Source organism: Marmota marmota, unplaced genomic scaffold (assembly GCF_001458135.2).
Source record: "Marmota marmota marmota unplaced genomic scaffold, marMar, whole genome shotgun sequence".
Taxonomy (NCBI): Eukaryota; Metazoa; Chordata; class Mammalia; order Rodentia; family Sciuridae; genus Marmota; species Marmota marmota.
The window spans coordinates 4541556-4556573 of record NW_025999913.1 but is presented as its reverse complement, the minus strand read 5'-3'; the positions used below and the strand labels follow the sequence as shown (position 1 = coordinate 4556573).

At 46.2% G+C, this 15018-nt stretch overlaps 1 protein-coding gene across 1 annotated transcript in view; it reads right to left on the bottom strand.

Annotated features, from left to right (window-relative positions):
* Positions 1–4409, bottom strand: part of Bmp6 (bone morphogenetic protein 6) — a 166483-nt gene extending 162074 nt beyond the window's left edge. Inside the window, exon 1 of the mRNA XM_048799764.1 lies at positions 2899–4409. Coding sequence (XP_048655721.1) covers positions 2899–3544 — 646 coding nt within the window. The 5' untranslated portion in view covers positions 3545–4409. The remainder of the gene's footprint in view (positions 1–2898) is intronic.
* Between the last annotated feature and the right edge of the window lie 10609 nt (positions 4410–15018).

Sequence of the window (15018 nt, the reverse complement as noted above, 5' to 3'; positions counted from 1 at the left end):
GACACCAATCAGGAAATCTGTGGAATTCTCCCCACATCCTTATTCAGAGAATCCATGCTACTAAGCAATTACTTTCTTCAAGTGAACTGTCCTTCTTTTGCTCAGAGTCATGGTATCAGATATTTTCACATTTTGTGAAATGTGATAATCTCCCCTTCTCACTACTAAATGGATTAAGATGAAATAGAACTGTTTGATTGGCAGGTGGCATGGCTTTTAGCTTGGATTCTACTTACTTAAAACAGGGTTTCTTCTTTAATTACCCACATGGGAGTCCAGGACTAGACCTATATTAGGTATTACTTATAGTCACACAGCCCAATGATGGGATATAAGGGACTCAGGTCAGAGTTCCATGACAGCCTGTCCCCTGGATCTGAAATTGCACTATTGGTGAGTTCTCCTGGAACTTACATATCTTTAAAAATCTTTCATGAAAAATGGAACTATCCTTAAGGAGATACTACGTTAAACCACCCCATTGGCAAGACTAGTTGTCAATCAGCTTCAAACAGTGTGACTCAGAAGGAGTGTGTACCCATAGACCACAAAAGGTCAGAAAAGCAAGGAACCAGAGGAATTTGGAAGTCACTAAGCACAATAAACATGACTGTACTTTACAAACTTGCCTCAAGTCCATTCTTGAAATTTCAAATACCACCCAAGGCAATGGTTCCTGAATCCTGGAAAGATTCGGGCTTTTACCCTCACACATTCTGAGTGAATTGAGATGGAATAAAACCTGGGCATTAGGATTTTTTAAAGCTCTCAGGTAAGTCTACAGTAGAGGTTTGGAAGTTTTGCTCTTCATCTCTGGGAATGATACATAGATTTTCCTCAGACATCAAGATCTTCTGTGCCAGAGATTCTTGACCCTGGTAGCACATTAGAAAAATCTATGGCACTTAGGGGAGAAAAAAGAAGGAGGAGGAGTAGGAAGAGGAGGAGGATGCCTGAACCCCACCCTCAAAGATTCTGAAGTAATCTAGGAAGCAGCCCCAGAACCCCAGAGTTCCTCAAGTGCCCTGGGGCAATGCTAATGGGTACACAAGGCTGAAAACCAGGGTCCCAGGTCAGGAACTGTTTTCTTGGAGACTGTAACATGATTCTCCATGAAGGAACCAGTCTTCCTCCACTTTTATCCAGGTTAGGACTCCCGCAAAAGGCAATAAAACATTTCCCCCAAAGTTGTCAGGAAACATGGGGGCGTGGGTGGGTGGGAGGGTGAGAGAATGGGGGTGGAATTTATTAGGTAAGAAGAAGCAGAAAAGTTAGAATAAGGAACAGCCCTAATCCTCAGCGGCCCCTCCCCATTCCATCCCAACCCCCATCACCACATTTTATTGACTGGCATGAGAGAGAGTTTCCTTAGACTGCTTCCCGGAGGTGGCTCAACCTTGGATTTGCTTCCAATAAATTGTGAAAATTTTTGTCCAATCAGATCTCCTGGCAGTGCAAGTAGCCAGATTGGCAGGCCCTGCGCTTCCACTCCCTGTGAGATTCTGTTTCATGAATTTCCCAGGAGGATTTTTGCACCACTTGGATGCCAATCTTCCAGCCTCTTCACCCTCCCCCTCCTCCTTCGCTCCCACCCCTCACTTTTTATCGCTCCACCCCCACCCACCAAAGCTCAGCTGAATTGAGAATCATAGATATGCTTGCAAAGAAATCGCCCAGATATTTTACACGGGAATCATTCAAGTAAATAAATGCAGTTAAACAGCGGACGTCTCAGACAGGGCTTGGAAACCTGTGTGCTACTTTACCAAGTGTCTGCTAACCCACTGTGGGGCCTTGGGCATCGCCACGCATCTCATGCGGGACAGGATGCTCATGCAGAACAGGATGCTCGTGGAGACTCACCCCACAAAGCTACTGCACCCACTTGGGGTGTGGTTGCTGCCTCCTCAGTTCTCCCTGAGAAGGATGCATCCCCTATGTCCCTCTGCCCACACTAAACTCAATCAGTTTTTGAATGAATAGCAAAAATCAGAAGCATTGATTGCAAAAGCGTCTTCCTCACAACCTTCACATTTACAGATGAGAAAACTTAAGGGGGAAACAAGGCGATATGACTCTGTCCGGGTTGCCACAGAACATTTGTGGCACAGCCCGATTTAGCCGCCCTTGAATTTCCATTCCGTTGCCTGGCAACGGGCTCAGACCAGCTCAGCGCCCAACCCCGACCCTACCCCCGCACCCTTTCTCGCCCGTGTAGATTTGGCAGCCTTGATTAAAGCTTTAGCCTCTGGGGGCAGGTGAGCAAGGGTACCAACTGGATGACCCCAGTTGGACTGGGATTCCGGATCGCCCTCCGCGGTCTTGCAGAACCTTCCTCTGGAACCAAAGCGCTACCTTCCCAAGTCTGTGGATTCCTCTTAAAACACTCATGTCAAGTTTTCAAAGTTCTCAACTCCTCTCGGATTCCCTAAAAGTCGCGGTGGGAAAACTGACACTCCAAGAGTCAAGGGGCCTAAGGCAGACAGTTCGGAGGGGAAAGTGCGCTAAACAAGAGCCTTCAGCTTCCCACGGAGGCCAGAGTCGGGTTAAAATGGTCCCAGCCAGGCAGCAGTGAGAAAAGCGCAGAAGGTGCCCGGGCCCTGGTGAAGACGAGCTATCCAGGGGTAACACTCCCGGAGCCCGGCACCCGTGCGAGCCTAGTCCCGCCCCCAGTCTCCCACTGCTGCAGATCGCAGCCTGACCCAGGACCAGCGCGGAGCGCACGTGCCTCCTACCGCCGCGCAGGTGGCAGGAGCGCAGCCCGCTAGTCCCCGCATCCCCTCAGTGCCAGGCGGGATCTGCATGCTCCTCCACCCCTTCGCACCCACCACCACCCTGGGCCTGGGAAACTGGAAAGGAGGGAGATGTTCTCGTCGTTACGTTACCCCAAATTCTTACCCAGGTTCACAAAGCTCATGACCATGTCCGCGTCGTTGAGGAAGGCGCTGTCCTGCGGGCTTGTCAGTGGGGACGCGCCGCCGCCTCCAGGTCCAGGGGCCAAGAGGCTCTTGTGGTTGAGAGTGTGTGCGGCGCTGGCAGATGGCTGCTGGAGCTCGGACAAGCTGGCCCCTCCGTGGGGCCCAGGGTGCCGCCTGTGCCCCTCCGACGCCCCGTCCTCATCGTCGTCTGCAGAAAGGGCGTTGTACAGATCCAGCATGAAGAGGGGCGCGGACTTTAGCCGTCCTGGAGGTGGCTCCCCGCGAGGCGTCTGCTGCTGTGGGAACGCTGGGGGCTGTGGCTGCTGAAGGCCATGCAGCGGCCTGGGGCGGTGTGGGAGCCCCAGCACCGACAGGATCTCCTTCTGCATCTCACGTTTCTCGTGCGTCTTGAGCCGCCGGTAGAGGAAGCCGGAGGAGGAGGACTGCGGTGGTGGCGGCTGCTGCTCTGCACGGATAGGGCTCCCGCTGTCCCCGGGCAGTTGACCCCCAGCAGCGGCCGCCGCGGCTGCGGACAAGGGCAACCGCAGTGGCGGGGGCCCGCAGCAGCTGCACAGCAGCCCCCACCACCAGCACAGCCACTGCGCCCTCCGTCCCAGCCCCGGCATCCCCGCCCGGCCGGGCTGCCTCCGCGGGCCCCGCGAGGCGTCGAGCGGCTGTGCGAGGCTGGAGAGCGGCCGCTGTGGCCCTTGGCGAGAACAGCCCCCGCCACCTCTCAGCGGACTCGCTTCCCCTTCCTGGCCTTCAGTCCTTATCTCTCATGGTCGTCCGGGGAGCCCCCAGTAACCCAGGCTGGAGGGAAGGCGAAGGGGCGATCACTAGAGCCCCGCACTCCGCGCGGGTCTCTGGAGACGCAAGTCTAAGCCAGGTGTGCCCAAGTCAGTATTGCACTGCAACCGGCGCCCCAGCCCCTGGGCGGGTCACGGCGCGGTCACTCCAGGGCCTCGCTGCCCGCACACGTGCGCTGCCCCGCGCCCTCCGGAGCTGCTGGCTGAATAGGACCCCGGGCGGCGGGGAAGCGGGGCCTCTCACGAGCTGGAGGCGACGTCCCGCATCATCCCCCGCGCACGCCCCTCTCCGGTTCGCAGGGCCACGATGAAGTTTCCCCCGTCGCAGGGCCCAGGCTGTGACGACAAGGCGTCCCGAAACGCCAGTCTTCTCCGCGAGGCTTAACTTCCTTCTTGTTCACAAACTCCGCGCCCCTCCGCCTGGGCACTGTCTCTCCCCCTCAAAATCGCGCCCCTCTCGCCTCCCCAAGCGGAGGCGGCGAGGATCTTGCTTTCCGTTCCGTGCTCTCCCAGCTGCCCAGAAAACCCCGCTGGCCGAGGGGACGGGAGGGAAGGGGACCCTTGCTGGGAGCGGCTGCTGCGACGTCGGCGCCCGAGATTCGCAGTCTCCCGCCTCTCGGAGCTGCGCTCCCCGCAGCGGCCAACGTGGGCTTTCTGCTGCGCGTCTAGCTCAGGTACCGCACTCCAGCTCCCGGGACTCCCCGCCCTCCTGGGTAACCGACAAGCTGGCAGCCAATGAAGAGACGAGTCTCTCGGGCTATTTAAATAGGCCCGCCCCTTCTTTCACCCTCCCCTCCCGAGAGGCGTCGCCTCCGCGGCGGGTAGGTTTCAAGTACAGAGAATTCTTGGAGGCGCCCGAGGAGCTGCGAGGTACCAAAGGCAAAGAGGTCATCGTTAGTAAGAGTGCTTTAACGAGCTCCCCAATCCGAACCTGTCTCTTTTACTGTCATGTCAAAGACCTAAGTTGTATTAAAAACAAGTAAACACAGCTATTAAATCAATTATTCCTGAAATAATTGAGGAAGAAAAGAAAAATGATCGTTTTCTCATTCCCTCCTTAGTTTCTCTTATTATTGATGTAATGTAGGCGTTTAGCGGACACGTGGCTTTCAAAGGCAGCTGCTGCAAGTTGGGACACACCCTCCAACGGAGCTGCTCACAAACTGGCCACAGAGAGGGCCAAATATAAGCCAGACCAGTGTCCTGAGGGTTTGGGGTCGAATATTTTGACTTATCTCTTCATTTGGGCTTTGGAAGAGGGTGTGATCTGCTAATACAATGGAAAAGCCACCCCTAACTTCTTGGAAATGTCTCTGTGCTTCTTCAGTTTGTCTGCTAATGTTGCATTTTAATTTATTGAAATACAACACAGTTTACATAGTGCAAAATAAAACTTGAGGAGTGGTGAATGAAGACGAGCCCAGTAAAGAAAAGGGCTTGGCATGCATCCTGTAGGGGGGAGTGGTAGAAGGTCCTGAAGCACAGGGTGCTATGAACTTGACAAGACAACATCAACACTTACCAAAAAGGCTGCAAATTCACTTGCCTGCCCACTGTCCAAGAATACCCAGTCATCTGTGGATGCTAGAGGTAAATTCCCTTTAAATGATGTTCTTTTACCTGGTAAAAAGTGTGTGGATTAGAAACAAAAACTGCAATTTGCTGATTTGGCAGCCTCCGCTCACATGATCCAAGGTATTTGGGAGTGAGACCAAATATAGACTATGAGATTCATGGACTTATGAGGTCATGGGGTTTCTGCTGGTCCAAATCTTACAAACATTCCTATCTTATTTCAAAGAATCTGTTTTGAGTGAGCAAGGGTCTTAACCTCTAACAATCCACTGGATTCGTCTTTCTAGTTTTATGTTGGCACAGGCATAGTGGTCATTTAGGACAGTCTATAATTTTACAAATGTCCAACAGTTGTTGATATGAGGCCACACAACTTCAGCAATGCTGAAAGTCAGTCTTTAAACATCTACAAGAATTCTTTTCATCCTGAAAGAGAAAACATCACTGCCTGGTCTGGATGCCAGGACTCTTAGAATTCAAGAGACTGCATCATTGCTTTCTTCTATCCAGGACATATTACAAACATAAAATCATAGCCATGCTAGCCACAGCAGACACAAACTCCATCCAAAAGATCTGAGATCCCAACAGGTATATATAGGAAGAGGAACCCCCTCCAGGGCAGCCTCCTTTTACAAAACTTAGTTGCACTCTTTTCATAAGACTTCTGGTGAAATACAAGCAAGTAAAAAAAGCTCCAAGCTATAAATGCAGTGAGGGAAGCTATGAAAAATTTAAAAAATTCTTGAGCATAAATGGGGACACTTTAGTAGGGCTATGCCATTAGAAACACAAAATCAGGTTGTGACCCTCCTGTTACATATGCATCTATGGAGATAAATCTAGTGCAGAATACATACAAATACACACCCCTTTATTTAGACACTTAATTATAAGGAGATGGACCAAGGTGACATGTACCTATGATGCCATTTAGTGATACATTATCAATTAAGCTCTGATGAGGAGCTCTGATTCAGGTCTGGTATGGGCTGCCACCCTCACCAAGGTGGACTTTCAGTTCTTGTTGAACAGAGCTAGAGTAAAGAGGAGTGCTACAATAAGGCGGGGGGGGGGTGGCTTTAAATGATGAACACAAGAGCCCACATCCCCCTTAAGAACCCTAAAGACTGAAAAGTAGGTTAATTGGGACAGGACAATGATCATGAGGACAGTGACATGCAACTAAGAGATGTCTTCTGATATCCTCACTATGTGCTCCCAACCTGTACACATCACGTTTGTCAGCAAACATCCAGGCAAACCTTTGTAGGCATCGGGGACCAAGGGGATGAGTAAAGAGGTACAGTTCTAAGATTATAATAAGTTCAAAATTGGACCACTGCTTCTCCAAATCAACTGGAACATGGGGTGGGAAAGGAACCCCTAATCCCCCTTCTCACTCACTCCCTATTGACATCCCAGTGCTCCCCAGAGTTTTTAGAAGAGGGAACTAGAGAAAAGATACATGTGATTGGGCAGGATGGGATGTGACAGATTTGAAGGGAGAGGAGAGATCTGGCTTTGGAGTTAGCTAGAATGTGTGAACCACCTTAAGAAAATCAGAGGTAACTTCGCCCCCTGCAGGACACCAAAATATTACCGCCCCTTCCTCTGTGAGCTCTGGACAAGCTTCATTAAGTTCTCTGTATGTGTCTCTAAAACATCTGGGGGGGAAAGAAGAGGAATTTGTTCAAGGAGCCAGATGTGGGAGCCAATCCATAGCAAACATCTGGTTGCTTGGCTGACATTTCATGCAGATGGCCTCCAGTTTCTGGAAATAGGTCGTCTGTCCCACCCCTGCCCTACCTCTTGAAGAAGTAAGGAATCCTCATGTAGAGGCACAGGCCACCCCAGGCCTACAGTGGTGCTGGGATCAGGGTGGGAATCCTGTACCCATATGTTATTAAGGCCCAGTAGAATTCACATATCAAATTCTTTAGAATACAGTTGTCCTTGCTCCTTATATCTTATGGAGGTTTACGTTATACATTTATAGCACACTTGACCAAATAATTTCTATTTTGAAAAGATAACTACTTATTAGCTTGATATGATGAATACGCTATACCCTATACTTTCCTGTGAATTATATCATTAGCAGTAAGCTACAACTGCAGTTTGACTTGATATTAAGTTACACATTGGTCTCATTCAACTGACTTTCCTAAAGCTATTAAGTTGCTGCTTTTAGAATTAATTTAACATAAAAATGTATAAACTATGTGGCCATAAAAAGTCTGGGGTTGGGGCAGGGGACGGTCTGGCCTCCTTGAATCCTCAGGAAGCTCCATTCGAAAATGAAATTTTCGGTATCACAATTAGCATAAGGAGTGGAATATATTGAACATTAATTTCAAAATATAAAAATTGGCTCAACTTTGAAAAATATCAGTTCAGAGTTAAGTGAAAAGGAAATATGTTAAGTAAATGTTTGCAGAGTTTGAGAAATAAAAATTTGGAAGTTAAATAAATAGTGCTTCTGAAAGCTACACCTATAAGGCAGTCTCCAAAATACGTGTCTTATTCAAAAGTCTGAGGTACATTTACATTCACTACCACTCTCCCTTCACTCTCTATTCAAAAATGCTGGGCATTCACACTTCAAAATAGCCAAGCCATCATATTTTCCTACTCGTGAAGGACATCTGGTGGCAGAGTGAAAAAGTAATACATAAATCTGTTTCCAGAGATTTTTTTTTTTTCCACACTGTAACCCAAATAGCAAATCTGTTACTTGTATAGGTTTCAAACTCTTCACACAAGCTCAGATCTCATGGATTTAGGCTGTCTACATAATATTAAGCAGTAAAGTATTTCAAGATCCAAATGACTAGATCATTTTTGAAACTTTCATTGGATAATTAACATATGCAATCTGTCTTCAATCTTTTTTTCCTTTTCTTTTTCTTTCTTCCTTACTTTTTTAACTGAGCAAAACAATACTTAACACATTCCCATGTCTAGTTTTACTATCCCTAAAGACCTTTGTTCCAAGAAAGCATTGGACACTTGGTTGGGCTGGGTAAGACATGAGGCTGCCTGGGCTTTGCTGGCCTCTAAGTTTTACTCCATTCTGTGACCAGCCCTGCACCCATGTCCCAGATATGTCTTTATGTCAACCAGGAGGTCACATAAAAATATGACATATTGTGCTACCAATCCCTTTAACTAGCAGATCCATAAACAGTGGCACGTGGGGCCAGGGAAACCCACACTGAATAAGAGCCAGTTAGGATGAAAGTCATGGGCTTTCAACTTCCAAAGAAGAAAAAGACTAATTGCTCAGTCTGTGTGCATGCATGCATCCATCCATCCATCCAACAAGGAATCTGAATGCCTACCATGTAGTGTTCTGAGTTCTGAAGACTTGAACAGTCAGAGACCTTGCCCTCCTAGATTCTAGACAGGGTAATGGACAACACGCAAAATAAGCAAATACATTGTGGTGTTAGAGTCTGTAAACAAGTCTGGATGGCGCCTGGCATTTTGCCAGAGGGAGTGGTTTGTGAAGTAAGGCCAGCGAGCCATTAAGTGTGGAGGTTCCTTATTGGTTGACTGCTGTATGGAGTTTATGTTAATTAAGATAAGCTGTGTGGAATGTATAAATACTGCTCCTGTCCTACAATAAATGGCTCCTACTCCTGCTGTATCAATGTACACAAGTTGCTCGTCACTCCCCGGTTATTTTGCTGCAGCCAGACTGCGGCATTGTGGTAGGCAGGATATTGGCCCCCATGATTTTTGCCCCAGGTGGTTTCACCTATGAAACTGGGATCTTGTGTTACAAAGGGGACTTTACAAATGGAATTAAAATCGCTTAACAGGTGATCTCAAAATAGGAAGATTATCCCAATTATCCAAGAGAACCCAACATAACCACAAGTAAAGTAAAGAGGAAGTCGGGAGAAATGCTTAGCCCAAGAGAGACTTGATTCAACTTGCTGGCTTTGAAGATGAAGAGGCCACAAGCCAGGGAATGCAGGTGGCCCTAAAAGCTGAGAACAAACCCCCAATGACAACATCAAAAGAACACCAATCTTGGTCATCCTTGCAAATTCTGGCAACAACCAGAATGAGTCTGGAAGGGGATTCTTACCCAGAGCCTCTGGAGGAGAGTCCAAGGCAACAGACCCTCAGACTTTGGCCTGCCCGAGACAGAGAAAGGAGCCTCGTCTACCAGACTTCCCACCCTCAGAACCATGAGAAGAGCAGTTTGTGTCATTTTATGACTCTAAATTTATATTTTGTTTCAGCAGCAAGATGAAACTAATACATATTTAGTGCAATGGCAAGTACATGGAGAAATTTCAAACAGGAAAGGGATTATGGAGCTTCTGGATGGTCAGGAAAGTCTTCATGAAGAAGGAAGAATTTGAGCAAAGACCCAGCAGAATAAATAGGACCAGCCATGAGGATATCTGGGGAAAGAGCTTTTAGGCAGGGGAAATGGTCAGTGCAAAGGCCCTGCATCAGTGGTTGCCTGTTTAATATGAGAAAGGGCAAGAAGGCCAATGAGATCAGAGTTAGGAAATGGGAGGAAATAACAGTAGGAAATTCTATTGGAATACTAACAGGGCCAGGATTTAGTGCCCTGTAGGAAAATCACAGAAACATAGCCTTGGGTAAAAGAAGCCAGACGAGAAAATATATACCCATAATTCCATTTATATAAAATTCAAAAATAGTCCAAATGAATCTAAAGGTCAGGTTAGTGGTTCCTTTTGGAGAGAAGAGTGGGGATAACACCAAATGAAACTAAGTGGGGGCTTCCTGAGAGTTGGTCTGCTTCCTTGTCATGGGGCTGGAAATACGAGTGAGGACAGTTTTGACAATTCAGTGAGTGGTGTTCATGGGGTCCACATGCTTTTCTGTATTCTGTACTGCGATTGACATGTCGATTGAAAAGCAATTAAACAAAGGAAAAAACAGTAGCCGCAAAGAACTAGGAAACGGGAGGATTACTGGACGGTTTCGAGCAGAGGATGGTCAGGGTGGGACTTCAATTTTAACAGCATCTCTCAGGCCACTGGGTGGAGAGTAGACGATAGAGCTGCCAGGGCTGAATCCGGAAGACCAGTTAGGAAAGTCTTGTTCACGGTCAGACAGGAGATGATGATGGTTCAGAGTGAAGCAGAGGAGGCAGAGAAAAGTGGTTGAATTCTGGACACATTTTGGAGGCACAGCCCCATGCCCAGAGAATGTGCTAACTGCACGTAAGAACAAGCCGGGCTGACAACCTCTCCCCCCCCAAAAAAAAGGACCAGCAAAGCATGGCTCCCCCCATTGCACGGAGTCCTGAGTGGTAGTATGAATCTACTAAAGGCTGAGGAAGGCGTGTTCATGACCTGATGATTATGGGCTAATACACTGATCATGCCAAGGAACAGCGGAGGGCCTTTAGCTGTAATCTCTATCAGGGCCCAGATCTCAAAAGCTACTCAAAGTAAACAATCAGAGGTTAGCTATGCAAGAATAGCTTCACGATGAATTCCTCAAGGCATTAAGAGAAATGCAAATCAAAATTACCCGGAGACTTCATCTCACTCCAGTCAGAATGGCAGTCTTCAAGAATACAAATAATAATAAATGCAGGAAAGGGTGTGGAAGAAAGAGGACCATTTTCACACTGTGAGTGGGATTGCAAATGAGTGCAGCCACTATGGAGATCACCGTGGAGGTTCCTAAAAAGACTAGGCGTGGAACCACCCTATGACCCAGCTACACCACTTTTTGGTATTTAGGCTGAAGAATTAAACATCATCATACTACAGTGACCCACGCATACCTATGTTTATGGCCCCACAATTCATAATAGCCAAACTGTGAAACCAACCTAGGTGTCCATCAACGGATGAATGGATAAAGAAAACGTGGTATATATACACAGCAGAGCTTTATTCAGTCATAAAGAAAATGGGTAGAACTTGAGACCATTATTTTAAACAAAATAAGCCAAGCTCAGAAGGGCAAGGGTCATATGTGTTCTCTTTAATGTGAAAGGTAGAGAGGAAAAAGAAAAAGAAGGTGAGGGGTTGGATCTCATGATAATTGAAGGGACATCAGTAAGTAGAGGAAGAGGAGCAGGGTTAGAGAGGAGGAAACGCAAAGGGGCTAAATTATATTGTTGTATTGTGTGCACATACAAATATTGAACAGCAAATGCCACCATTATGTACAACTATTATACACGGATTAAAAATAATGGATAGAAGGTATGTTTCTTAATAGCCTATGTGTGTGTGAGTGTATGTGAGTGTGTATGTGTGTGTGAGTGAGTGTGTGGGTGTGTGTGTGTCTGAGCTGGGAATTGAACCTAGGTCCTCATGCATGCTGCATAAATGCCCTCCCACTGGCTAAATCTCCAGTCCCTTTAAGAGCCTTCCCACAAGATTTCCTAGGTGGTAATATCTTAGTTCTGTTTCTGAATATATAATCTCCTCCATGAAATTTGGCCATTAAGAATTAGTTTTAAGAGGACTCTTATAAGCCGGCTCCCTGGTGCTCACCTGTAGTTCCAGTACTCAGCAGGCTGCAACAGGGGCATCACTGGTCTCCATGAACTGGAGGCCACCCTGGTGAGATTCCATGTCAAAAAAATAAAACCAAATAAGACTCCTATAAATGTGGTATCCTAGAGGGGATATTGGAGCAGGCAAGGGTGGGGGGGAGAATATTAAGGAAAAGGATATTGTATTCATGGAATTTAAATTGAGTTCAGTTTTAAAATAATGTATTAATATTGTTTCACTGATTGTGACAGAAGTACCATAATAATGTAAGGCAGTATAATTATAGGAGACACAGGCTTTAGATATCTAGAACTCTCTGCACTAGCTTCACAACTTTTATGTAAGCCTCATATTGTTTTGTTATTATTGTTGTTTTAGTATCAGGGATTGAACTCAGGGGCACTTGACCCTGAGCCACATCCCCAGCCTTTATTTTGTATTTTATTTAGAGACAGAGTCTCACTGAATTGCTTAGCACCTCGCATTTGCAAGGCTGGCTTTGAACTCGCAATCCTCTTGCCTCAGCCTCCAGAGCTGCTGGGATTACACTGCGCCCAGCTGTTTTGTTGTTGTTGTTGTTGTTGTTGTTTGTTTGTTTGTTTTTAAAGAAAAAGCATACCGTGGGCTGTGTGGCGGCACTGAGATCCATTCCAATCCAGGCAGTGACCCAGGTTCCCGCCTCTGGCCCCCTGAGAAGAGGGAACATCAGGCCTCCCTCAGAGCAGTTAGGACTGTGGCTCCAAAATCTCATTCTACAGGCAGCAGGTGGACATGCCACCCAGAAACCTGTTCAGCCCAAGCAGGACCAAGACCCACTCCCTTCCATGACGCCTCCCAAAGACTACCAGCCCATCCCAGAAACTGAGAAGGCTGATGACTCTGTGAAAGGAGTCTGGCCTTTGAAAGTGACCTCCCTGCACCGCCCCCCCAGACAGAGGAGCTGAAAATCAAGCAAAAATTTTTTTATTAACAAACTTGTGGCAAACACCCAGAACACCAGATCCCAGGAAGCTCCAATGGTGATCTTGACCATCCAAGATCCACAGTTATGAAGAACACATGCAGAATAGAGGATAGAGACCACTAATGCTGTGTGCGGATGAGCATTGACCAGAAGGAAAAGATGCTCACCAACCTGCTCAGGGCAGCTATGATGGCTTTGAGAAGATGGGTGGGGAGCTAGGGACCACCTACACCTTTACTGCTCTGAATTACCTGGCTGCTCTGCTGCTTTGTGACCACAAGGTCTCTGTGCACAAGGTTTTTCCAGGAGTTGCAAAAGCTGGGCAAGCCACAACAGCCCAAAGCAAGGCTTGGGAGAACCCAGAGAGCCCTCCCGAGGCCTGACCAGAGGCCCTCAAAGAAAATCAGTAGAATCTGTTTAAAATGTTACAAAGAAAAAGCACTCCCTTGGCTTTAATCTTAGGATGTAACAATTAAAATTCCGCCTTTGCACAGAAAGTAATATATGCCTTTATTCTGATTAGATTAATAATGGCTAAATTGTATCACTAAGCTTTTATTCAGTGTTTCATTTACTTACTTATATTTAATTATTTGTTATTAACCCAAAGCCAAGCTTCTTGACTCTCCAATCTACTGTTCCTAACCCAAGTTTCAGGTCAGTCTCTGTTCAGAGTTCTTACAGAACTCATTTCTAACTCTACATTATGGGATTTCCTGGGAATGTCGAGTTTAGCATCCACTTTTCCTGCCTTCCTGTGTGCTTCATGAACTTCTTTAGGATTCCATTGTGATCAGTTTGTTCGTGACATCTTTGAGCAATCTTTTTGTATAGTATTCAAGGCGGTTGCTCTGGTGACTGACAAACATGTGACTTATCAGTTCATTAGCATCATCATTTTTCCACTTTAAGTGAGGTGTGAAGACCTTGCTCCTATTCGGTCCCCTCTGCTTTCCAAGTTTTCTCTTTATTTCTTTGTCCTGACTTTTCATTCCCATAATCCAATACAATTTCTAGAACTCATAAGGAGAAGGACAACTTTCGGCTCCTATTGTTATTCTTTCTTCCTTCCTGATGCTACATGATCTTTTATCATTTCCTTTCTGTTTGAAGAACTTCCTCTGGCCATTCTTTAAGGGTAGGTCTGCTAACAACAACTTCTTTTAGTTTTTCTTTGAGAATTAGTCATCCCTCCCTATCTACAGTTTCTGCATGCTCACATTCAACCAACCAGTGATCAAAAATAATTTTGAAAACTCATGTCTGTAGTGAACATGCAGAGATGTTTTTCTTGTCATTATTCCCTAAACAATACAGTGCAACAACTAGTAATGAAGCATTGACGTTGTATCAGGTATTGTAAGTACACTAGAGACAATTTAAAGTATACAGTAGGATGTGTATAGTTTTTGTGCAAATATTACTCCATTTTGAACCAGAGACTCAAACATCCAAGGATTAAAGTGTGCGGGGGCTGGAATTAACAACTAATCCCTCTCAGATGCTAAGAGATAGTGTGTTTTTATTTTCCCTTTATTCCTAAAGGATAGTTTCAGTGGATGTAGAATTTGCAACTGGCAATTTTTTTCTTTCAGTCACTTGTGTGACTTCCCGCTGGCCTCTTGGTTTCAGATGAGAACCTGCTGTCATTCAACTAGTTTCCCCCTGTAGGCAACAGGCTGCTTCTCGCTAACTGCATTCCATTTTTCTCTTTTTGTTCACTTTTAGGTGTTTAATTATGATGAAACTTGAAGTGGATTTCTTTCGGTTGACTTCATCTGGGATTTGCTTGGTTTCTGAAATAGGAAGGTGTGGGTCTTCCAAGCCATATGGAGAGTTTTTTACCCATTACTTATTCATAATCATCTTTCAGTCTGACTCTTGCCTCTCTCTTTCTGGGACTCTGATGATACAATGTTACATCTTTCACACATTGCTGAGGTTCTATTGATTTATTTTTCACCCAGTCTATTTTCTCTGTTTTTCAGATCAATGCTATTGGCGTGTCCTGAAGTTCATTGACGTTATCCTTGTTGAGCCTATGTAGCAAGATTTTTTATGTCTGTGATTGAATTTTTTTCAGTTTTAAAATTTCCATTTGGGGTGTGTTGTGTACTTATTTAAAAAAAAAAATTATTCTTAAGTTTAGGCGGACACAATACCTTTATTTTACATTCACGTGGTGCTGAGGATCGAACCCTGTTCCTCGTGCATGCTAGGTGAGCACTCTACCACTGAGCCAC